Source organism: Callorhinus ursinus, unplaced genomic scaffold (assembly GCF_003265705.2).
Source record: "Callorhinus ursinus isolate GAN/ISIS: 27379988/994484 unplaced genomic scaffold, GSC_fseal_2.0 scaffold12, whole genome shotgun sequence".
NCBI classification, from domain to species: Eukaryota; Metazoa; Chordata; class Mammalia; order Carnivora; family Otariidae; genus Callorhinus; species Callorhinus ursinus.
Genome location: NW_027397074.1, coordinates 44,051,148 through 44,075,290, shown reverse-complemented (window position 1 = coordinate 44,075,290; position 24,143 = coordinate 44,051,148). Strand labels below are relative to the sequence as shown.

The 24,143-nt window shown below is 42.2% G+C and overlaps 1 protein-coding gene across 2 annotated transcripts in view; it reads right to left on the bottom strand.

Annotated features, from left to right (window-relative positions):
- The window catches only part of CREB5 (cAMP responsive element binding protein 5), a 411,522-nt gene that overhangs the window by 303,621 nt on the left and 83,758 nt on the right, over positions 1–24,143 (bottom strand). For both annotated transcript variants that reach the window (XM_073899011.1, XM_025873076.2), the window contains one exon: positions 14,967–15,088. In XM_073899011.1, the coding sequence (XP_073755112.1) occupies positions 14,967–15,088 (122 nt within the window). The remainder of the gene's footprint in view (positions 1–14,966; positions 15,089–24,143) is intronic.

The following is a 24,143-nucleotide window of genomic DNA, read 5'->3' as shown; positions in this document are numbered from 1 at the left end:
TAATATAAACAAAACTTACATCACCATGGGGCGCCTGGGTGGCTCAGTCAGTTAAGCATTCAACTCTTGATTTTGGCTCAGGTCATGATGGAGCCCTGCATGGGGCTCACGCTTAGTACGGAGTCTGCTTGTCCCTCTCCCTCTGTTTCTGCTCCCCTCACTCTCTCTCTCTCTTTCTCAATAAATAAATAAATAGATTGATAAATCTTAAAAAAAAAATCTTCTAGCACTGTGCCCAACAAACAGCAGGGACCCAATGAATGGTGGCGATTTTTACTATTACTAGTTTCTAATCATCACCTCCAATAATTTGGTGTTCTATTTCCCCACTATTTCTAAATTTGTATAAAATGGGATTTTCAACTTTCTCTATCTCTAAACTCTGTTTTCATAGAATCATGGAAACTCTGAGTTGGAAAGAAACTTAGGAGTCATATAACCCAACCTGGATGTAATCCTAAAGGATAAATTAACATCCTTTCCTAAAACATCTTCCTGGCGTACAAGCTCTCTCTGTGCACCAAAAAACAGCCCTTATTTATACGGTCAGAAACAGGATTCTGGAGGAGTACCGTGGACGCGCTTTGAAGAATGCCAAGTGAGATGCACAAATACATGACTTCTCCGTAGAAAGTAAAAGAGATCCAGTCATTTGGTAAAAGCTATTGCTGTTTTAAAATCTATTAAGTACAGCAATTGATGCAGTAGAACGGATTATAAATAAACAATAAATCATGCAATTATGACTGAATTTTGGCAAGATAATAAAAAGAGCAGGGGTATAATCAGGAAATAATAGAAAAGATCTGCAAGGCACCCCAGCAATTAGTGATAAACAGAACTTGGCTCGGAGCTGGAGCCCCAATATGGCTCTCATTAAAGAGCCTTGGGACCTATTCCTGGGGCAGACCTCTGCTAGCTTGGTGAGAAGTGAGGTAACCAAAATGTCAGTGTGTGCGCGCATGCACACACGCACACACATACCCATATTCAGATAATCTTTTACTATAGTATTATAACCACCTGGGCTGAAATGACTACCTTATGCCAAGTGAAGACCAATCCATGGTCTTCCAAAACTCTAATTGAGATGTTTCCTGTTCTCAGCTTTTTGACTCCTTCCTTTGTAATACCGTACACACACACACATACACACACACATGCATGCACGCACATGCACATGGGCGCGCGCGCACACACACACACAGGCACTGTGTGAAGGGTGCCTTCACTCATTTTTCCTTCCCCCTTTCCTTTCACCTTCTTTTATTAATGGTACCTCTTAAAGAGATAAATGCTCCCACACAAGTGATACCACTTAAACAGATAAATAGTCCACACTGGAGAGAGACAGCAAGCATGCGAGAAAACCCTGTCTTATTAGACTGGAAACAGACACACTATATTAATGCAAAAAATCAGCATATGGTTCTAATAGGCTTTCTTAAAATGATTTATCAGCTGTGATTAAGCCCTCAACCAGCATGTCTATCTTCATAAATAAAGCAAAAGTGCACCTTGCTCTCAAATGTATCTGCAGTATCTTATTACCCAGCCCTGTGCAGTGCACTCCATTTACAACATGGCTCTGGGGAGCCAAGAATTTGTGTGCAATCACAAAGTGTGTGCTCTAAAGAGACTGCCAAGATTTAGGACTCTTATCTCAGAGATAGTCTTACTAAAAATCCATTACAATGAAGGCTTATCCTCTCTCTCTGTGCCATGGAGCTCAGCACGGCTGAAATATGAACAGGTAATTAAAAGGATATGCCTGATTTTACAGTGAGCCTGGTGACACGGAATCACCAAACAGCTGTTGGGAAAGGCATCTGGCACTCGGTGCAGGTCACCTCTGCCAGGGGGCTGTAGCAAATGAGGACCACTTTAAAAATCAGAGTTGGTCTCTTTCTTCTCTTGTACGGAAAGGAAAGGCAAATACAAATATTAGTCATCTCGGTTCCGACCTCATTCTCCGGCTGGCTAATATGTCAAATGGTCTCAGCGGCAGACTTGAAAGAAAAAGTCTCCACAGACACCCTGGGCGGGGATGAGGAACTAAGTGCCGTGACTTCGAAACGGAGGAGGAGGAACTGGGTCAAAGCATGTGAGGGCCCTAAGTCAGAAACGGATGTTGGAAAACTGCACCGCGTCAACCATCTTACACTCACAGGGCATGGCTCTGTTGGAGTGGTATTTACTCTTTGATAAAAAGCCAGTAAGTCCAGGAGGATGAGCTGCATAAATCCCACAAAGCATCCAAGCAAAGTGTTTTAGTGGCTAAGTCCCTTTCAAGCCATTCCCCCCCAGGCACACAAAGCACCATTCACACCCTCCCTGCTCACACCGATCGGTACACAGAGATCACAGACACCTCTGCCCCCGGTTCTCTCTGAGCTTCCCAGGCACCACTGCTTGGCATGTCCATGTGCGGGGTGACTGAGGCACAAACGTGAGATCTCAATCCTCTTTACCACAACAAACTGCAGCCACGAGATTGAGGCAGGTCTGCTGTAGCGTCGTGAGACTGTGTCACACGGCAATAGACTTCAGGAGGGGCAAAATATAGAATCTCAGGAAAGAGAAGGGTGTTTGGACAGTCCCATTGGTGTGGTAAGCAGATTGTTTTTCTGTAAAATGCACCAGCCCGTTGTATCAAGAGTGCGGCCCTGGGAGCCCGAGTCTGTGCCTGTAAGCACTCCATTAGAAGAAGAGCGCTAATGAGGTCAGAGCAGCTCCTCTCGCCTGCCATCACAGCCTGCACCCCTGGCCCCGGCCAGCTGTCTGGCAATATGCGCCTCTGCTTATAAGGGGGTCCAAGGAAGGGCGTGTGTGTGTGTGTGTGGATCTGTGCAAATCCGTCACCACGAATCGTCGATCAACTCTTACGGTCGCACTAGGTGGGCAAATCAGTGGCACCATCCTAACAATCAGAGGGCAGCAGGTAGCTCTACTTGGACGTTAAATGTCTGTAAAAGCTGGTGTTGGACCTTGTAGGCAATTCTAGCTACTGGTCAGAATAATGAGGCATTATTCACAAAGCCTGGGTTGCTCACTTTGTCTAAAACAAGCATGCATGTATGTGTGATTATGATACAAATGAAGACAAAAAAGTCTAGCAGAGATCTGGAACAAAAAACTATGCTCCCTACCCCATTGTGCAGGAAAGAGATGCTCCTTCAGGAAGCAATGTCCCTGCTGCAGTGCTGTCTCTGTAGATGTGGAGTTTAAGTATCTGTCCTCAGGACCCTTTTATGACCACTTATTTTAATCAACATCAGAAAGAATGTTCAAGGTGAGATTAGATGCTCTAGTGACGTGTGCATCTAACACCACCTACCTAGAATGAGCTTTAATTTTAATTTTAATTTTTTGTTCTCCAGATCTTTATATTCAAACTGTGTGTGTGTGTGTGTGTGTGTGTGTGTGTGTGTGTGTGTGTGTATAATTCCAAAGTTTTCAAAAGGCCCAGTTTAGCACTGAGAAAATGAAGTCATGCATGACTTTTAGAGAGTGATGGAACGGAGTCGGGATTTCTTGCCCCCGTCCTGAATTCATTACTTCTCCACCACCCACGCCTGGGCTGTTACGAATAGCACTGGAAATGTTGGGAGGCCATTTTCAGGTGGACCAGCAGCACATGGCCACCACACTACACAGCACACTTTGGCAGACCATACAACAATACTACATTCTAGAGCACTGCAGATGCCAGGCTTACCCTGGAAGGACAGGAAGCCTGGGCCCGCCGTGCCAACAAATCCGACAAAAGCCTCACGTTCGTAAATCCTCTGGGAAAGTTCCTAAGCTCTGTGCATCACAAATCTTAGCAGAAGAAGCCAGGCAGGGGATGGGTTCTCTGAGAGCAGCTTTGATTCACAATGCCCGGTGCTGCATCATCTGTAGTCAATCAACCTGACATCCACACGGAACACGACTGCTTTTCTTCTTTGGGGATCTGACTGCTTACAGAGCCCAAATAAGCCCCCCACCCAAACATAAAGCCACAGAAAAGGCGGGGTTCAGACAGCACCGTGATCAACTTTCAAAGTTTTCATGTAACAGATAGTGTGCTCTGCACATCACTCAGATCCCAGGGACGGCTGTGCCTGCAGCCACACTAAATTCAAAATGTGAGGTTCACCCCCACTCCATGGAGAGAACTGGGGACACCCCCACAGTGCCAGACAATGAAGGGAGAGCTTGCAGGTGGGACTATCCCTTCTTCTAGCTCCAACACTGTCAAATGAAACAGCTCACATTCGCCTTCAGGGCAAAGGTCAAAATATCACCGACATACGCAACAGTCTGATTTTGCCAATGCGAGTGCATCTTGTTAGAAGAATTCGTGCCCAGAGGAGATGCTAAGGGTAAAGTCTCCCAGCATTCCATTTCACTCTAGAGCCAAATGAGACAACTGGGCTCATCACACAGAAGAGTCATAGGTTCAAACAGGCTAAAAATAGCCTCTAATATCCCAGAAAGCAAAAAACAAAGTGAAGCCCGGCAATGTTCTGGAAGAGACGGTGCCTGATATCCCGTCATATTTGGGGTGCAAGGATCACCCAGGCAAAAATCAAGGAGCAAGCAGGTGACATTGTGCATGGCTACCGAAGAGAATGGCCTGGATTGCATCTCCAGTCCAACCAGCTGGTGAGCCCCTCCGGGTCATCAAAACAGCCAGTTCCCAAAAATGTAAGAACGTGGTACAAGTCATTTAAGAGGGGGAAAGAACCCCACTATTTCCTAGGCCTTTGGGCTTTGGTGATAGTTGGGTAAAGAACAAAGAAAATGTCCTTTAAGGGGTTTCTGAGGCTAAAATCAGTAATTGCACCACAGGCTTGAGTTGACAGCCAACATGCTGGAAATATGGACGGGAGGAATGCTCGGAATGCCACTTCCTGGCCTCAGCCTTATCAATATGGAAATAACTTAACAGCACACAAATGCTGAAGCAGGGTTCCCAGAATAAATCATTCCCATACCTGCTCTGGACCATACTTAACGTTCACCTGGATTTATGAGACAATGGAGGCAGCGACTCTTGCAACTATTATAATATTATTTTCCTATTCTCTTTTTACAATGTCGATTTTTTTTTTTCTCACATCTCTGCGAGGGGCCCAGGTAGGTAATTCTTAGCTACAGATGTGCATGGAGTCTAACATTTGGGCCAATTTTCCAAATGTGAGCGCTGTTTTCTGCCTAGAATGGAAGCTTCATCTTTAAGTCATTTTGGTTTAATCCAGACCTGAAATCAGCTCTGTTTTCCTGCCTGCCTTTGGGAGCATTAATGCAGGGCCTCCCAGAGGACAGCATGAGCTTCCTCTGCAAATGCAGAGGCCCCCTGTGCCCAGGTACACACCCACCTCCCTGGGGCCTGTGTGGTGGGTGGCTGAGCCTGAACTACTAAGAGCTGGAAATGGATGCCTTCAGAGGAGAGCATCTATTCCCTGTTGTGATTCCACCAGGTTCCTACCCTGAAATCCCAGCCAGGCTTGCCTGCCTCGGGACAGGTAAGGAATGATTTTTAACTAGCTAAGAACCCAACCCAACCCAACCTGGAATGGAAAAATCAGCATGTTGAGAAAGTCTCCTGCTGGGAAAAGCAGTCCTTTTCTGGACGCTTAAAGACCCATAATCCCTTTAGCGAGGAGCCTCCCAGCCAAATAATTCAATTGGGCTAATTTTCAGCTACAGGAAGGCCGCCTGATGGGAAGACAGGCCAAACAAGTGGTCCTCACAGGCCAAGTCTGGGCTGATGGTAGTGCCTGGGGAGCTTTGGGACTCCACTGTGTTTTGGGCTATTTTGGGTGTCCTTTCATCATCCCTTCAGAGCTTCCCCATCCCTGCTTTTGTCCTTTTAGAAGCATTCCATGCACGGAACGTCATAGAATCAAGACTACGTTTGACAGCTCCCAACGCACTCCTTTCTACACCTCTGACATCCCACACCAACCCCTCTCCCTCTTAACAATGACAGTATCTGGAGGGACTTTGAACTTAACTACAAGTCAGAAGTAGAAGAGCTGCAAGAACAATTTTTTTGACTTGTAAACATTTTGGTTACTTTTTATGTATTAAAAAAATGCATTCAATGTTGCAAGACTTAATGCTAGGTATTTCATTAAAGTTAGATTAGCATTCCAAAACTTTCTTGGAATTTGCAGCAATAACCCAGGAGGAAGTGATGATAGTCTAGACTTGAGGGGACAGAAAGGGAAAATAAAGGGAAGGTAGGAAGTCTCTTTCCTTAGAAAGTTGCTGGGACCCAGTGAAGGGGGCAAAGGAGGGTGGGAAGGCAGAGCTGACTCCTGCGGTAGGTGAAACACGCCTCTGACTAGACTGGGCAGCGACTTGTCACGAGGAAGCTCTGAGCACAGTTTGGGGGCAGTTGGGAGTAGCAGAGGTGTATTAGATGAGAATGTGGATAGCAACTGGAGATTAGAGGCTAATATTCAAGTCTGAAGAATAGAATATAGTTGAAGGAATCGTCCAGTGGAGCTGATTGTTATGTAGTCAGAATTTATGAGTTTTCTGAAGAGAAGATGTAAACAGAAACTACCCGGGAGTGGATAAAGCCAACAGACAAGGAGGCAGAGACAAAACAGGGACGTAGGAGAAAAGCCCTACCACTGGCCCTCCATAGTGAGGGCCTAGCAACACTGTCTCTCTTGATAGTTTATCCCTCTGCACTTCAGTGGGGAACATAGCACTGGTATAATCACCTGTAATTATTCCCTGTGAACTAAAGGGACCAAAATCAAATGATCATTAATAACATGTTCAAAATGTCATGCATGGGCCTGAATATACTTCATGAATATTTAAGTACTTAGATCATTGCTGTATCCTGTCACAAATGAACAGGAAATACTGGTGTAAGAAAATACTATTTTATTCCGCAATGTTCCCAACACAAGTAGCGGTTCTCAAAATCAATGCCCAGTTCTCTCTAGTACCCTTCCTGTTGTATCTTAAACAGGGTCTGAGCCTCCCAATCTCTCCCACTCTGTAGCTTCAAGTGGAAACATAAGTACCTCATATGAGACCACTCGTCACAGCACGGAACGAGTGCAAACCCTCCCTCATTCAAACTTTAGCCTCTGGAAGCCTTATGATTGGTTCTCCAAAAGACATCAGGCAAAGACCTCTAGCTTGCCAGGACACACGTCATGGGATAGCAGATATCAATAAGACCTATGACAAAAAAACTTAAACACTTAATACTGAACTCAGAACAATACAACCTGCCACTCACAGGCTGAGACATTTATCTGCGATTCCCACCAATGCCACAACCCCCTTTTAATTCTGATTAGAACACTGGTTGGAGGCAGAGCCATGAACTGCCACATAATTTAGCTTTAGAGATTAGATCCTCAGCTTTAAGAGATAACATATTTTTTTCCTCAGTGTGAAAGTTAGGTTGTGAGGACTCATCCATTTGAATCCAAATTATCCAAACATACAAATTCTCCAAGGGAGAAGATGACCAAACCCCTGGTACCCCTCTTGGTCAGTATTCCTCCAAACCACCTGCCTTCCTTCATCATCCACATCAAATATACTTGATCTAAGGTGCTCATTCTTTGCAAGGCAATAGACCATGCATTTTGCCACTTAGAGGATACCCTGACTTTCCACCAAAAAAAATTTTAAATAAAGCAAAAAACCCCCATGAGTTTTTTAGATTTACTATTAGAGAGAGAGAGAGAGAGAGAAGGTGACCAGGGGAGGGGCAGAGGGAGAGAGAGAGAATCCTCAAGCAAACTCGCCGCTGAGCAGGAAGCCTGATGCAGGGCTTGATCCCAAGACCATGAGATCATGACCTGAGCCAAAACCAAGAGCCAGCTGCTTATCCAACTGAGCCACCCAGGTGTCCCGCCCCAAAAAAACCCTATGAGTTTTTATTTCCCACTCCATTTTAAAATTGAGGCAGAGCCTCAGATCACATCTTGATTCACTGACATATGGCAGTGGATAGCAACTCTTCATAATCTCTGGTAAGACTGTACACATTAACCCTAAATTCCAGAAACTAAAACACATGCAATAGCTTCTGGTCTTTTCCACTGGTTTAGTCATTCCCATAAGTGGGATGCAAAGACCAAGCCAACTTCTCTTCCCAGTGTCAAAGTCCACTCAAGCTGAGGGCATAATGTAAACCTAGAAGGAGAAAGCTGGGGAAAAAAAAAAAAAAAGCTTTACATTTGTCGCATCCTGAGATGGGAGGACAAAAATAATCCTTGTAAGATAAAGGTTAGGTTTTCCAGTCATTGGGATGGGGGAAGAAATAGATTGTTATCTCTTCTAGCATTGCGAGTGGGTGTTTCCTTTCAGTCATGCTGATCAAAAACAAAACAAAACAAAACAAAACATGCAAAGATCAAAACCAGTTTATCGTTTCATCTCCCAGGATTTAGCAAACATGATGACATTTTCAAAAGCAGAATAAAATCAAGTTTTCAGGTTTCGGAGAGTCTTTTTCTCCAGACTTCTGCAAGAGGGAGGGACTGTTTTATGCAAATGTTGTAGAGGCCACACGCTAACAAGAGCAGCTGTTGCGAGTTTGCTCCACTCCCTATCTTTTGTATCTTTCCTTTCCCATTCAGCGGCCGGTCGCTCATGCCTTCCCCAGAGGACGGCCATGCCAGCTAGGGCCTGATGGAGCTAGACTGTGTATGAAGGCAGAGGGCCTGCCTCTCTGCACCCTCTCTCCCCGAGTCACTGGTGGTGTCGAGTAACATGATTTCCAGGTACAGAGTTTAATCAGATTGAGCAGCCTACATTTCTGAGCTGAGACTGACCTGGCCATGCCCTGTTCCGTGACTCCTACTGAGCTGGGATCCAAGATCTTAAGATTGTAGCCTGTCCCTTGTTCCCATGTGTTCAACAGTCAGTACCCTCTGGGAATAGACTGCACTTTTCATCATTTGGGTAGGAATTCTAGAGCATGGAAATGTCCTCATTTGCTATTGCTCCATCAGCATAACGAGTCAAATTTAGGTCCTATGGGAGAAGAGCAACGCTCAGCACTTACACACCGTGCTTTTCATCCTCAGGGTCCTTAACCACGTTAGGCTGTAATGTTATATTTCTCTCAGCAAGACAAAGGAGTTCATTTCTCGTCCTCTCAACTGCCCTTCCTTTCTTACACACAGACACAGACACACACACACACACTCCCACACAATTGCTGTCATATGATGGAGCTATATCCCACTTCCTGGACAAGCATTATTCCATTTTTTAAAAAATCAAATGTAAAAGATCAATTCACCTTCCTCTTTCTTTGTCTCTTTTTAAAAATCTTTTTGTCTTTGTTTCTGTTTTTTTCCACTGACGTGGAACATGAAATCGGCATGCTGACTGCTGGTTATTGAAGTCCGCTGAGCATTACTACTAGCGTCCCCATGCTTGACTTGATTCTTCATGCCTCAGGGTCTTCTGTGTCATCTCTGGCCACTGAGGAGAGCTGAATACTCTTGTCTTCGAGGTTCTGGAGGAGTCTGCCAAGTTCCATGCTCAGACCTCTTTCCAACTTCATCTCCATTCATTCCAGGCCCAGATGATTCCATCAAGTCTCATGTATTTAAACACCACCTATAGGCCAGTGACTCCCAAATCTGTATCTTCAGACGGGTCACCTCTTCCTGAATTACAGACCATTATATCCATATGCCCACTCCATATCTCCATGTAAGTAGAAAAACTGTCTCCACAGTTTTCCCCTCAAACCTGCTCCTCCCACAGGCAGCTCCAACCTTCTAGTCGCTTAGGCCAAATACCTGGTGCACTCTTGATTCCATCCTTTCTATTACTCCCCAGATCTAATTCATCAGTAAATCCTGTTGGTTCTATCTTCAAAAGAGACCCAGAATGTAACCACCATGTCCATCTCCACCTTGGACCAATCTATCCTAATTCTTCCATTAGCCTCTGGAACTGGTCTCTCTCTGCTACTGTCCCCCAACAATTTACTTTCAACGCAGCAGCCAAAGTGAACTCTCTAATATATTTACATCAGATTCTATCACTCCTCTGCTTGAAACTGTTTATGGTTCCCCATCTCACTCAGGAAAATCTGAAGGCTGCAGGCCTTCCGGACTCTGCCCTCCCGGGCCCACTCTTTAGCATTATTACAAACCCTCCTCTTTGTGATTCCTCTGACCCACAGAGCATCCTGCAGCCCTAGGGCTTGGCACTTATTACTCTCTGCACTTGGAACACTCTTCTTCCTGACGTACACCTGCTCTGACACAGAGCTCTGTTTTCTTCCTTCCAGCCTCTGCTGCATGTCCACTTACTACCAATGTCCTCCCTGACCACCCCTCCCCCCAGCACTGCCTCTGCCCCTTCCCTGCTAGACCATGCATCACCTTCTGACGTGTTACATGTTTCATGGTTTTTACTTGCTTATTGTCTTGCCCACGAGAAGTAAGCTACCTAAAGGCAGGGTTTTGTTTTTAATGAGCTTCAGTCCACAATATATTCATCAATGCCTCAGACAATGCCTGGCACATGATGAGCGCTCGAAAATATTTACTGAATGAATAAATGATGAACACAAGTTTCCCACCTGTTTCAGGACATGGGCCAGCCTGACTTCTAAGCTGTAGGCAAACTGAGATTTGTGAGGCCTGCTAGTGACGGAAGGGAAAAACGTGTCTTATTAAACCACGAGCTCATATTTCTGTGGAAGACTGAGATATTGGGGCTTTTTCCATTATCGTGACCTGCCTCTAGCCCGTCCTCAGTCTGTACATACATGGGGATGTCTGTCCTCAGTCTGTACATACATTGGGATGTCTGCCCTCAGTCCGTACATACATTGGGATGTCTGTCCTCAGTCTGTACATACATTGGGATGTCTGCCCTCAGTCCGTACATACATTGGGATGTCTGTCCTCAGTCTGTACATACATTGGGATGTCTGTCCTCAGTCTGTACATACATTGGGATGTCTGTCCTCAGTCTATACATACATTGGGGTGTACTGAATAAAGAGCTTGTATTCCTACTTTTCAAGCAGCGGGTGAATAAATGAAGCAGGAGCTGGGGGTGTCAGCATTAGAGGTAAGTCCACAGAACAGAATTTTCCCCAATGGATAGCCGAACGAGCTAAGTGAGGATCAATTCTCTATTTGCTCCTGAATAGAATTTTCCAGACCAAACTGCAGCTAGAAAGTTAAAGGTGGAGGGAAGGACCGGCCCAATTTTTCTGATTTTTTTTTGTATAAAGTACTTAGACTCAGAGGAAAAGAAATTAGAAGAAAGTTGGAGCTGTAGAATTAAAAAGAAATAATTATCTGAATGCAGAGCGAAAGGAGGGAAGGAAGAAGATAACATTCAATAATAATAAGGTATGCATTGAATAGAGAGAGCTTATATTCCTACTTTTCAAGTAGGGGATGAATAAAGGAAGCAGGAGCAGGGGGTGGCAGTGTGCCAGGGATGTTGGTAGCTGGAGAAATGTGGTCAAAAGTTTGGAGAAAAGTATGCTGGTAGATTGGAGAGTATCTCCCACCTTTCATTTACCCACTTGTGGCTTCCAAAGAAATGCTAGGCAGAAGCCACCAACACAGCCCATCTGGCTGCTGGAGAAGTCATCGTGCATTAGGTCTCAAGAAGCTATGGCCACCCAAGGCTGGATTTGGCTGCTCTGGTTTAAAAGAGGTAAGGTAGGAGGCGCCTGGGTAGCTCAGTCGTTAAGCATCTGCCTTCGGTTCAGGCCATGATCCCAGGGTCCTGGGATGGAGCCCCGCATCGGGGTCCCTGCTGGGCGGGAAGCCCGCTTCTCCCTCTCCCACCCTCCCGCTTGTGTTCCCTCTCTCGCTGTGTCTCTCTCTGTCAAATAAATAAATAAAATCTTTAAAAAAAAAAAAAAAGAGGCAAGGGAAGAGGCTACCTCAACAGCCTGAATGCTGTCCAGCTTTTAGTGCGTGCAAGTAAAGTTGGAGTCTGAGAAGGTGATCTCCTGAGACGCCCAACCCAAAACCACGAGGGAAGCTGGCTATAGAATTCCCCACCCAAATACCCATCACAAAACTAGCACATGGCTAAAAGCAACATTCAGGCTAAAATTAACAACAACACAAGAAACAACATGTTGGCAAGGATGTGGAGAAAGGGGAACCCTCTTGCACAGTTGATGGGAATGCAAACTGGTGCAGCCACTCTGGAGAACAGTATGGAGGTTCCTAAAAAGTTAAAAATAGAACTACCCTACGATCCAGCAATTGCACTACTAGGTATTTACCCACAGGATACAAAAATACAGATTCGAAGGGGTATGTGTACCCTGATGTTTATAGCAGCATTATCAACAATAGCCAAACTATGGGGAGAGCCCAAGTGTCCATCAACTGATGAATGGATAAAGAAGATGTGGTGTGTGTGTGTGTATGTGTATTTATATAAAATTTATATATTACATAAATATATTTTATATATCTTATGGAATATCACTCAGCCATCAAAAAGAATGACATTTTGCCATTAGCAACAACATGGATGGAACTAGAATATTATGCTAAGTGAAATAAATCAGTCAGAGAGAGACAAATACAATACAATCTCACTCATATGTGGAATTTAAGAAAGAAAGGAGATGAATATATGGAAAGGGGGAGAAGAAAAAAGGGAGAGAGGGAAACAAACTGTAAGAGACTCTCAACGATGGAGAACAGGCTGAGGGTTGAGGGAGGGAGGTGGTTGGGGGATGGGCTAGATGGGGGATGGGTATTAAGGAGGGCACTTGTAATGAGCACTGGGTGTTGTATGTAAGTTATAAATCACTGAATTCTACTTCAGAAACCAATATTGCACTGTATATTAACTAAAATTTAAATTAAAAAAATAAAAAACAAAAGCAAGATTCAAAGACACTTTTTAAAAATATTTTAAATATGTATTTAAAATATGTATTTCTACAACTGCAATTGTCCTTTTTCTCAAAGTTGCTTGCCTGATTATTTTAATTTATAAAGTTTATTTATACTCTTTCTCAACAAGGACTCAAAAGTAATTCAGAAAAAAATGTATAGCATAAAAATGTTTTTTAAATTAAAAAAATCAGGACCAGAGGAAATATAAACTAGAACTGAAAGTCTAGTCTGGAGGGAAGTAAAATATGTTCATCACAGTGTTCTAAAAAGTTCTCAAAGTTAAGCAGTAAACTTGGCTTTCTGTTAACCGAGCAGTCAAAGCGAAAAGAGAAACAGAACCAGTTACATGATTCTCCTGTCCACACAGAGAAAATATTTCAGTTCCTTAGGGGAAGCAAACGATTTCCTGGAATTCAGATCTGCAAGAATTTCCTCCCATGGGGCTTCATATAGGAGATCATGAGTACTACGTAAAGGAGAACATCTAAAACCACACCCCTACCATGGGGTTTCCTAAAGCTGTCCTTGGTAAATGTCTGTAGGAAAATCAAGGACACATACTTCAGTTAAAACCATTCTCTCAGAAATGAAGACAATATAAACCAATAGGAACTAGCATACACCTTTCTTACAGTTCAGTTTAATCTAAGAAGCCAACCTTGACTATCTTGAGGAATGAACGAATTTATAATCCTTCAGTTTTTTCACAGATGCCACATTTACCAGGAGAGCTAAATGTCGAACTCAAAACAGAGGAAATTTACTAGACGTTTTGGTTCTTCTTCGCCCTTGTAATTTTCATTTTTGAAAAAATACGTTTCTATTGCAGTGAAATAAAGAATGTATGTGTTCTTCCTTTTTTTTGGGGGGGGGGGTTAAATTTTTAAGTGCCCAGAACAATGCCTGGCAAATAAGTGCTAAAAAAGTATTCATTTTAAAAGTGGGGGGCGGAAAGCCTTTCATGTCACTTGAGGGGTGGGGAAAGTGGTTGTGTAAATTAATTATACATAAATAAAATGAGCTGACTGCGATTTTATACCTCTCTTGTATCCACCAATTATGATGATTCTTCTGAAAGCAGCACAGACTCAGTGCAAGCCCTTGACTGTTTTAATGTGAGAATGTGACATGAAAAATCTGGTAGAGGGGGATTATTATAATTTCACGTAGAGGAGAATTCAAAGGTTTTGAAATATCAGAGCCTTTAAAATATCCTCTCCGATGGAACAGCTGGACCTTCAGAATCCATTACAACCTAGCCAGCCCTTCCTTTTAACCCACTTCCACATTTTAAGTCTCTGTTCATGGAATGTGTCTAATTTGTTGTTTGGTACATTGTGGGCATTCAATAATGCTCTATCGTAACAATGGAAAAAATGCTAAAGAGCTTCATTATCACATTTACTTGTGACTCCGTTTCCTTTCCTTAATCTTGCAAAGTGATTTTTAAAATGCAAGCATAACATTACAAGAAACTGAATATATTCTGGAGGCATGCATAAAGTGGATTTTCTACATTTGTAAGAACAAATAATCCACATGTATATTTAAACCATTTGTCTCAACAATAACAGATGTTCAATAATACAAATGGGAAGTAACTCAAACTGGTGGAGGTCTACCGGGAAGATTATGGAAATCGGACAGTGAGAACCTGGGACAAAATCAGATGAAACCCCCTCTCCTACTGCTACAATTATTCTTTGACTCTTGTCTTCTGCATGCAACACCCATGTAAGGCTACCTACTAAATATTTAGCAAAGTAAAACAACTAGTTTTGAATACAGAGAGTCTGTGAGTTATCCAACTCAAGGTTCAAGAATCAGGTGTTTTGTTTTGGGGGGGGTTTTTTGCTTGAATTTCCTATTTCAGATGTCTGTTTCTGCCACGATAGATTCTACCACAATCAGGGATTCATCCTTTTAAAAAAAAAAATTAGACAAATACTTGCAAATGGATAAAATGCTTTTTTAGGGCCACATCCACACAATCTGCAGTGCCAACAAAGTTCCCACACAGAAGATTCTCACAGGGGTTAGGGGAGGCACCTGCCAAGGAGTCCATTCAAGCAAACCTACCCGCTTGCTGCTCTCCTCCTCCTGAGCCTTCCTGAACTCATGCTCAAGGGAGCAGTCCAGCTCATTGAAGAGCCCCACTTCCTCACAGTTCTTCAGGAATCTCGTTGGGGTCGGAGTCTGATCTGAAAACAGAGACCGAGTGATCATACATGGGTTCTTTTCCTCAAAAGCCAGGGGTAAGCATGAGCTCAATTCACGAATCCCTTCCCCTCGCCTTGATTAAGATGCGAACTGGTCATCCATAATCTTCCACCCTTTTAAGTAAGATGACAATATGAAAGAAAATAAAACCACAAATCTCACAGGAGGAATACAATGTATAAAAGGCTGCATATGTGAGGGTTTTTTAAACTTCCCCCATCAACTTTCTGGGGTCCCCATCACTTAAATACACATCGCAATGTGTGGAATGACTTTTTTTTTTTTCTAAACAGGAAAAAAGAATGATTTAGCTAAAACCAGGCCAAAAAAAATCTGCTGAGCCAATGTTAAGCTTGATTTCAGGGGGCTGGGAGGAAAAAAAAAAAGGTTTTGTAAATGTTTATATCAAACAAAAAGAAACAAACAAGCACATTAATTCCTTTCTCTTAATGGAAAAGGAAAATACAGCAATTCTCTCTCTCATTTTGAGAGTCACAGAGGATGATGAAAGTTTCCAAGTCAAACACATTCAGCTTTCATCCATTAAAAATATAATTATTAATTTTATTTTCCTTTGCTATAGCCAAAGGAATGTTCTGAGAAAACTCTTTAAAAGGAATAGAATTTTTTTCATATTGTTGACTGTCTAGCAAGCATACTACTTAGGAAACTTGAGGATCTGAAGCCACTATTTGCGGCTTAATATTTATGTAGCCTTTGCAGTTTACACAATGGTTTCACACACATTCTCTATAATCTAGATCTCACAAAAGCCTAGAAGGTAAATAGGGTAGAATTATACTTTTGTAACCACTAAGGACAGTCATCTTCTCTGGTAAAGATGTCCTGGAGTTGACATGAATAAAACTGTACACTGTCCCTTTCTCGGAAACAGAAGATGGCCATGCTAATTATTTTGTAAATGAGGAAAATGAAAGTCCTGGGTGATTCAGAGTCTTGTTCAAGGTCTCCCAGGTAGATGTGATGACACCAGGATTATAAGCAAGGCCCTGCTACCCTTTCCAATATGCACATGTATTGTTCCCACCTAAGCCGACAACACACACACTGCTAGAATGATGATGGCACTTGTCTGTCTTGACCCACACTCAGTCCCTAAATCTCTTTCTGTTTAGTTCTCAAATGCCTCACCACCAAGCAACTGAAGAGTGCCCTCAAGTTGAAATGAATGTGCCATTTCTGCACACTCTTTATAAATTCCTGTATGACAAGAAACTAGAATCGTATTTACTTTCCTAATTCATACAGAGAGCAGTAAATCATCCATTGAGATTCAAAGAAATAGCTTAATATTCATGAAGCTGAAAACAGCTTGATATCCCCATATATTCAGCCCTTCTAGGGCAAGGTCTCCTGATGCCCTATGGCAAGGGGCTTTTCTACCTGTTAAGCACCCAGCTTGTTGACTTGGATTTCAAGGCAGCAAAAATCCCCTTCTGCATTCTTTCCCATTTTTAGCCCAACCTCCAAGATACTGAGCTCTCTTTCGAAGTATACAGAAAGCCTACCGCAGATGGTCATAAATGGACATTACAGATAAAAGCCATGCAAAAGTTGGGTTTGATTGAAAATGGTTTTATTAGCACATTAATTTATTAAGATTCACACATATACACCTATGTCCCGATACACATATAACACGTATATGTATATATACACATATACGTATATAGTGTGTTAGATGCTTATAAAAGAAAAATTAGTATTTGTGAGCATTTTGCAGCTTACAAACATTTTCACCTACGCTGTCTAGAATCTAGATCTCACAAGATCCTACAAGGCAAGTAGGTGCACATTATTTTAGAAATGGAGAGGTAAGTACCTTGCATAAGGTCACAATTTGCAAACATTTTATCACTATTAAGTCCTCTTTTATGTTCAAACATAACCCCTTCTCAATCTAAATCCTGTGCTTTGCCCAGACTCTCCTCTGGGTCTGAAGGACTCTTACGTATGTAAAAGACAATGCTGACAACCCAGAAATCTAGACTTGAGAACTGTGTGATTTGGAGGAAATTACCTACATTCTCTGGACCTCATATTCCTCATCTTTCAAATAAAGTTCTAAAGTTACATGGTTCTGTGAATCCTAAAATCACCACCGTAATGGGTTCTCTTCAAAAGTCACTGTCAGTAGATCAAAGAAACATGACCATTTAAAGGACAGCTTAATGGCAACATCTGGAACAGCTGGCTAGACACTGGAAATTAGGCCAGAAGTAAAGGCCAGATAGACAGATAAAGAAGTTTCCTGAACAGAAGGTGTAAATAGACAAGACCTGACAGTGGAAATAAAGGTGTGTGTATGTGTGTGTGTACATATTCTTCCATTTATTGGGTGCTTATTGTCAGAGATAGTGCTAAGTGCTTTGTATGATGCGCCATCTCATTAATTTTTACACCAACATTTGGTAAAAAAAATCATTTCCCCCTTCTACTTATGAGGAAACTAAAACTCGCCCCAGGCCCTATTTAGAAACTGAGTCACATAATTGTATCGGTAATTGACAATCCTAACCATCCCTGGTTCTTTTAAAGTATCTTGGAATCACTAGATCCCTCCTATAATAGAACCATGTTACAATCCTACAGACCTTCTACTATCTCGCAGGCCATCTTGTGAATAAAAAACCTGAGAAAACAACACAGGACGGAACTTAAGTATTAGATCATTCGTCATCAATAGGAATTTAGTTTGCCAGGTTTTAATTTTTCTTCTGTTCCTCTGTATTTCTCTATTGGAGATTTACAAGTTGAGGACCATGATTCCAGGTAGAGAGAACAGTCATCCTAGCAGGATCCATATGACTCCTGAACTCTGAGATGAGTTCATGAGATGGGCCATCAAACTGAATTCAGACAGGCATTTGGAGGCCAAGCCCCAAGAAAGTTGAGAAATGTCTTCTGTCTTCCCTCAGCAAAATTATCCCAGGATTCCAGCATGTGCACATATACACACATACATCAGCAAAGGAGGTGGAAGGAACATGGCATAGGGATAGTACAGGCAACTTCCACCACCATGAGCCTCTGTGCAGCAACAGGGAAACAAAAGGTATGAAGCAAGGGGAGCCATGGGCCCTAAAGAGAGTTGGTTCCCTCCTATCTCTAGAGCAGAAGACCCAGATGGAGGAGGTCACAGCGTTGTTATGAAAGGTGACTTTCTTTGCTGTGTGATATAATGAGGGAAAAGCAAAACCGGTATCTATATCCACATTTGGAAGAGATAAGGCATGCTGTTCCTAATTTTTAATTCATTTTCTTCTTGTGAATGAGCTATTCTTTCCAGTTACAACAGGAACCAGAAAATGGAGCTTAACTTTTATTTTAACATTTATAGAATTAATACAAGGTCTCTAGCTGTCTTTGATCCCACATGGTACCAGTTCCAAGTAAGCCAGGAAATGTGCAAATCTTCAAAAAGGGGACAGCTAAATCTATCAGCAGCTTAAATAAAAGAGTCAGTTTCTCAGCCACACGAATGCTTTGTCAAGTAAGTATTCCAGCTGAAATTAGATCTGAAGTAGGTGAGTAATATCCATGGCCATAAATTAAAGTTCTGATAAACCACACCTTCTTTAGAACCAAGGGCATGCACCAGCTACGGCAGCAGCAATTTCTATGTCATGAGTAACAGTGGCTGGTGCTCCGTTGGTGGATAATATCTAAGGTGTGTTCAGGAGTAACAGGCCACACTCGAAGGACTTCCAGGAGCTGGCTCCAGTGGGAACTCAGAGCCGACATGCTCACTGGAGGACTTCTGCTCACCTTTCTTTCAGTGTTTCCACTTGAGTGAGACCATCTGAATGCGAGAAAGAAATAACCCCAAATCTCAAACTAAACTCAAAGTTAATAACTTTTGAGTTTGGGCTTTACTTGAGTTGAAAGTACTTTGTTGTTACTACCTTTGCAAATCTGAATTGTCCCTGCATAAACGCCCACAGGCTGCTTTCTCCCAGGGACTTTGCAAGAGCACAACACTTTCTCAGGACACCCAAACAGCTGGGACCCGGGCAAGTAAGGCATCCTAGCCACTTTTACCTGTCTGTATTATATGTCCTTAAGATTTCTTTAACACTTGGACAAGACTGGCACCAAAAGGGATTAAATAAAAAATCCCTTGTAAAATTTGTCATATTTCAATATCTGGCTCCCTTCCTGGAATGGTGAGTCTGTGCCTTGAAAAAAGGAGTACCTTTTCATGGAATTTCTGCTTCTGTAAGCAGCTAGGTAGACGATTCTTGCCATGCAGAGACCCTGCTTGTATATCTACCTGAGAGTGCCACAAGCTTGACATTATGGTTTAGAATTTCACCCCTCAGCTATGTGACCAGAAATCCTGCACCCCACTACATCTGGGAAGGACCACAAGTATATGGCTACAACTGTTAGAGGAAAAAAAAGAAACTCACTACAGTCCATAGTCTGCCTAGCATCAAATGCTTCAGCCCCAGCAAGTATGATTATTCCAAAGTCCAAATGACAAGCACAAAGCTAAAGCCTGAAACCTGATTCTTCTTTTAAAAAGTGTTTAGTCTGCTCTACATTTAATAATAGGTTGCTACCTTATTCAGTTTCAGAGCTGCATTTGAGCTACATGTTTGTCTATGTTTCATTTTCCTCGATGATAAAAAGGCAAGGCGACAAGTCATCAATTAAAAAAAAAAAAGTAAAAGCAGAGTTCCGATAATATACCAGAGAAAAAGAATGCAACTCCCGAAGTAAAATCTTCTTTCCAGTTGGTCTAATGTTCTCAATGGTATCACTAAAGGAATAGGAGAAGTAATTTTACATCATTTTGTATTACATTGACAGTGACTGGGAATACTATAAAAGCCCCACTAATTCATACCAGTTATAAGAAAGATCAGTTTGAATTGGTGACCATTCTAATTATAGGGTACTTTTTTAAAGGTAATGCATGTTTATTATTTGCATGACTCAGATTCGGCCAACAAAATGCAGCTTAATGGAGTCCCTCAAGAATGCTGCTCAAATCAATAGAGAAAAGTATTGGGATTAGCATATCTATTTTAGTAAGAGTTGGGGTTCTCAGAAAAGACATTTTTCTCAGACATTTTAATATTCTTTTTATAGTTACATTTATCCTGTGAATTTTGCAGCAAATGCTTTCTTGAAAATACTCTTACTTAGTTCCTATCCCTGTGTGAATTTTAATACAGTCTTAATCAGGAGAGTCTACATTAAGTGAATTTTAAAATATACAATCCTTTATAAGAGCCACAATCAGTAACAACTGACAGAATTCCATGGAATTTTAGACAGGCTCCTTTACAATAAATGTGCCTTTTATTGAATGTGAATACACAAAGGAGCCATAGGGTCCTCTCCATAACACTGATGTTACTATTTTTCTGCATCTGTCCCAAGAGACAGTGCTGCCATGGGACAAATCAAGGCAACTCCGGGTTTTTAAACAATAGTTGTGGAATGCTTAAGAGTTGCCCGTGGCGTGGGTAATCCAGGTCCCTGAGAGATGAGACACACTGGCAGAACTCTGGAATCCACTTACTGTCAAGACGGAGAGCTGGCAGACTAGATGCCCTTAGGAGGGGCTTAAGTCAACTAGAAAATGCTCTGACAAGGGCATCTCCTATGACACATGGCTCCAGAAGACACAGATCCAGATTTAAATTAACCAAGTAAATAATCCACCCCTATTCACTGTCAGCCATGGCCTAGCCAGAGCGTTCCAACAGCAATCAAGCCACAATTTTAATTCACATTAGAGGAGCTGAGCTGGTGGAAAGGGTTATGAACACTGAGATCATGTCTCCCTTCAGGCTAGGTGAACAGAGGGGATCCAAGGTGAGCCTCTTATCAAGCCCTGCCCTGGACTATGGAAGCTAAAGCTTCACATTTCCACTTAGTTACTAATTGCCTGAGGTCATTCTCTGGTTTCTCTTCAGATCATGTAAATCCTTCCCTTTTTACTAATTGCCTGAGGTCTACACTCTTTGTCAAAAAGGACTGGCCTCCAGATGGAAGAGACTGAAAGCCAGCTTTTCCCATATAAAAAGTACTGCAGATCAAGGCCTCTGAGGTGTTCGGGTAAATTATTCAAAATTCAATTTTGTTTGACCAGCTAGAAACATGAATGAATGAGAGTCGACAACTCCTATAAATGTCCATTGCCACTTGTCACAATGGAGGGAAAAATCTGATTTAAAAACCCACTCTTGGGGGGCGGAGCAAGATGGCGGAGGAGTAGGAGACCTGGATTTCCTCTGGTTCCAGGAATTCAGCTGGATAGGGATCAAACCATTCTGAACACCTACGAACTCAACAGGAGATCGAAGAGGAAAGTAGCAACAACTCTCTGAACGGAAGAGCGACCACTTTCTGGAGGGTAGGACGTGCGGAGAAGTGAATCCGAGGCGATATTTGGGAGGAGAGACAGCGGGGGAGGGCGGCCTCCGCCGGCCGCTTCTGGCAAGTGCTAGAGCCGCGGAGCACAAAATCGGACCTTTTAGGAGTCGGCTCTACTGAGGGATGTCGCTCCAGTGGCTAAGCGGGGGGTGAAACCCTCGCGGGACAGTGTGGTCTCAGGACCCTCGGAGACCAGGGAGATGGGAGTGATTGGTTTTCTCTGGGGGCTCACTGAGGAGTGGGGCCCTGAGTTCTCGGCTCCTCCCGGGCGGAGATTGGGAGGCCACCATTTTCACTCTCGTCCTCCAAAGCTGTATGGAAAGCTTGCGGGGAACAAAAGCTCCCGAGAGCAAAACCGAGCAGATGACTTAGCTGGGACCCCAAGGGTGGGGCAATTCCGCCTCCAGCAAAGACATTTGGGAACCACGGCAACAGGCTCCTCCCCCAGAAGATCAGCAAGAACAGCCAGCCAAGACCAAGTTTACCGATCAATGAGAACTGCAGAACTCCAGAGCCAGGGGAATACCGCACATAGAATTCATGGCTTTTTTCCCATGATTCTTTAGTCTTTCAAAGTTAATTTTTTTTGAACTGTCTTTTCTTCTTTTTGAAATTTTTTTCCCTTTTTCAACCAACATCTTATCAATACCTTTTTTAAAAAACATTTTTATTTTTCATTTTTAGAGTCATATTCTATCCCTTCAGAGTAGTTACCCTTATTTTTGGCATATATATATAAGTTGTTCTCTCTTTAAAATTTTGAGATACAGTTTCTTCTAACAGATCAAAATATACCCTAAATCTCTAGTGTATGGCTTTGTTCTAGTCTCCTGCCTGATCAAATTCTCTCCCTTTTTTTCTTTCTTTTTTTTTTTTAATGCTCTTCTTTCTTTTTTTCAAACAACTTCTTATCAATTCCTTTTATAAAATTGTTTATAATTTTCATCTTTACAGTCATATTCCCTCCCTTCATCGTATCAACCCTTATTTTTGTACAAATATAAGTTTTTCTTTCTTTAAAATTTTGGGAGGCACTTTCTTCTAACAGACCAAAATACACCCAAATTATAGTATGTGGCACTGGTCTGTGCACCAGCCTGATCATATTCTGTTTTTTTTTGTTTTGTTCTGTTTTTGTTTGTTTTTATCTTTTTCTTTTTCTTTTTTTCTCTTTCTTTCCCTTTCTTTTCCCCTGGTTTCAGGTCTTTTCTGATTTGTTTAGAGTATATTTGCTGGGGACGTTGTTACCCTGTTAGCATTTTGTTCTCTCATTCATCTATTCTCCTCTGGACAAAATGACAAGATGGAAAAAATCACCTCAACAAAAAGAACAAGAGGTAGTACCAACTGCCAGGGACCTACTCAATACGGACATTAGCACGATGTTGGACCTAGAGTTCAGAATCATGATTTTAAAGATACTAACTGGGCTTGGAAAAAAGCATGGAAGTTATTAGAGAAATCCTTTCTGGAGAAATAAAAGAACTAAAATCTAACCAAGTCGAAATCAAAAAGGCTATTAATGAGGTGCAATAAAAAATAGGGGCAGTCAGTGCAGAAGAAAGAATCAGCGATATAGAAGACCAAATGATGGAAAATAAAGAAGCTGAGAAAAAGAGAGATTAACTACTGGATCACGAGGGCAGAATTCAAGAGATAAGCGATACCATAAGATGAAAAAACATTAGAATAATTGGGATCCCAGAAGAAGAAGAAAGAGAGAGGGGGGCAGAAGGCATATCGGAGCAAATTATAGCAGAGAACTTCCCTAATTTGGGGAAGAAAACAGGCTTCAAAATCCGGGAGGCACAGACAACCCCTCTCAAAATCAATAAAAATAGTAGGTCAACACCCCGACATCGAATAGTAAAACTTACGAGTCTCAAAGACAAAGAGAAAATTCTGAAAGCAGCTTGGGAGAGGAGATATGTAACCTACAATGGCAGAAACATTAGATTGGCAACAGACCTATCCACAGAGACCTGGCAGGCCAGAAAGGACTGGCATGATATCTTCAGAGCACTAAATGAGAAAAATATGCAGCCAAGAATACTATATCCAGCTAGGCTGTCATTGAAAATAGAAGGAGAGATAAAAAGCTTCCAGGACAAACAAAAACTAAGGGAATTTGCAAACACGAAACCAGCCCTACAGGAAATATTGAAAGGGGTCCTCTAAGCAAAGAGAGACCCTAAAAGCAACACAGACCAGAAAGGAACACACAAGACAATATACAGTAACAGTCACCTTACAGGCAATACAATGGCACTAAATTCATATCTTTCAATAGTTACCTTAAATGTAAATGGGCTAAATGCCCCAATCAAAAGACACAGGCTATCAGATTGGATAAAAAAACAAGACCTGTTGATATGCTGTCTGCAAGAGACTCATTTTAGACCCAAAGACACCCCCAGATTGAAAGTGAGAGGGTGGAAAACCATTTACCATGCTAATGGACACCAAAAGAAAGCTGATCCTTATATCAGACAAATTAGATTTTAAACCAAAGACTGTAATAAGAGATGAGGAAGGACACTATATCATACTTAAAGGGTCTATCCAACAAGAAGATCTAACAATTGTAAATATCTATGCCCCTAACGTGGGAGCAGCCAATTATAT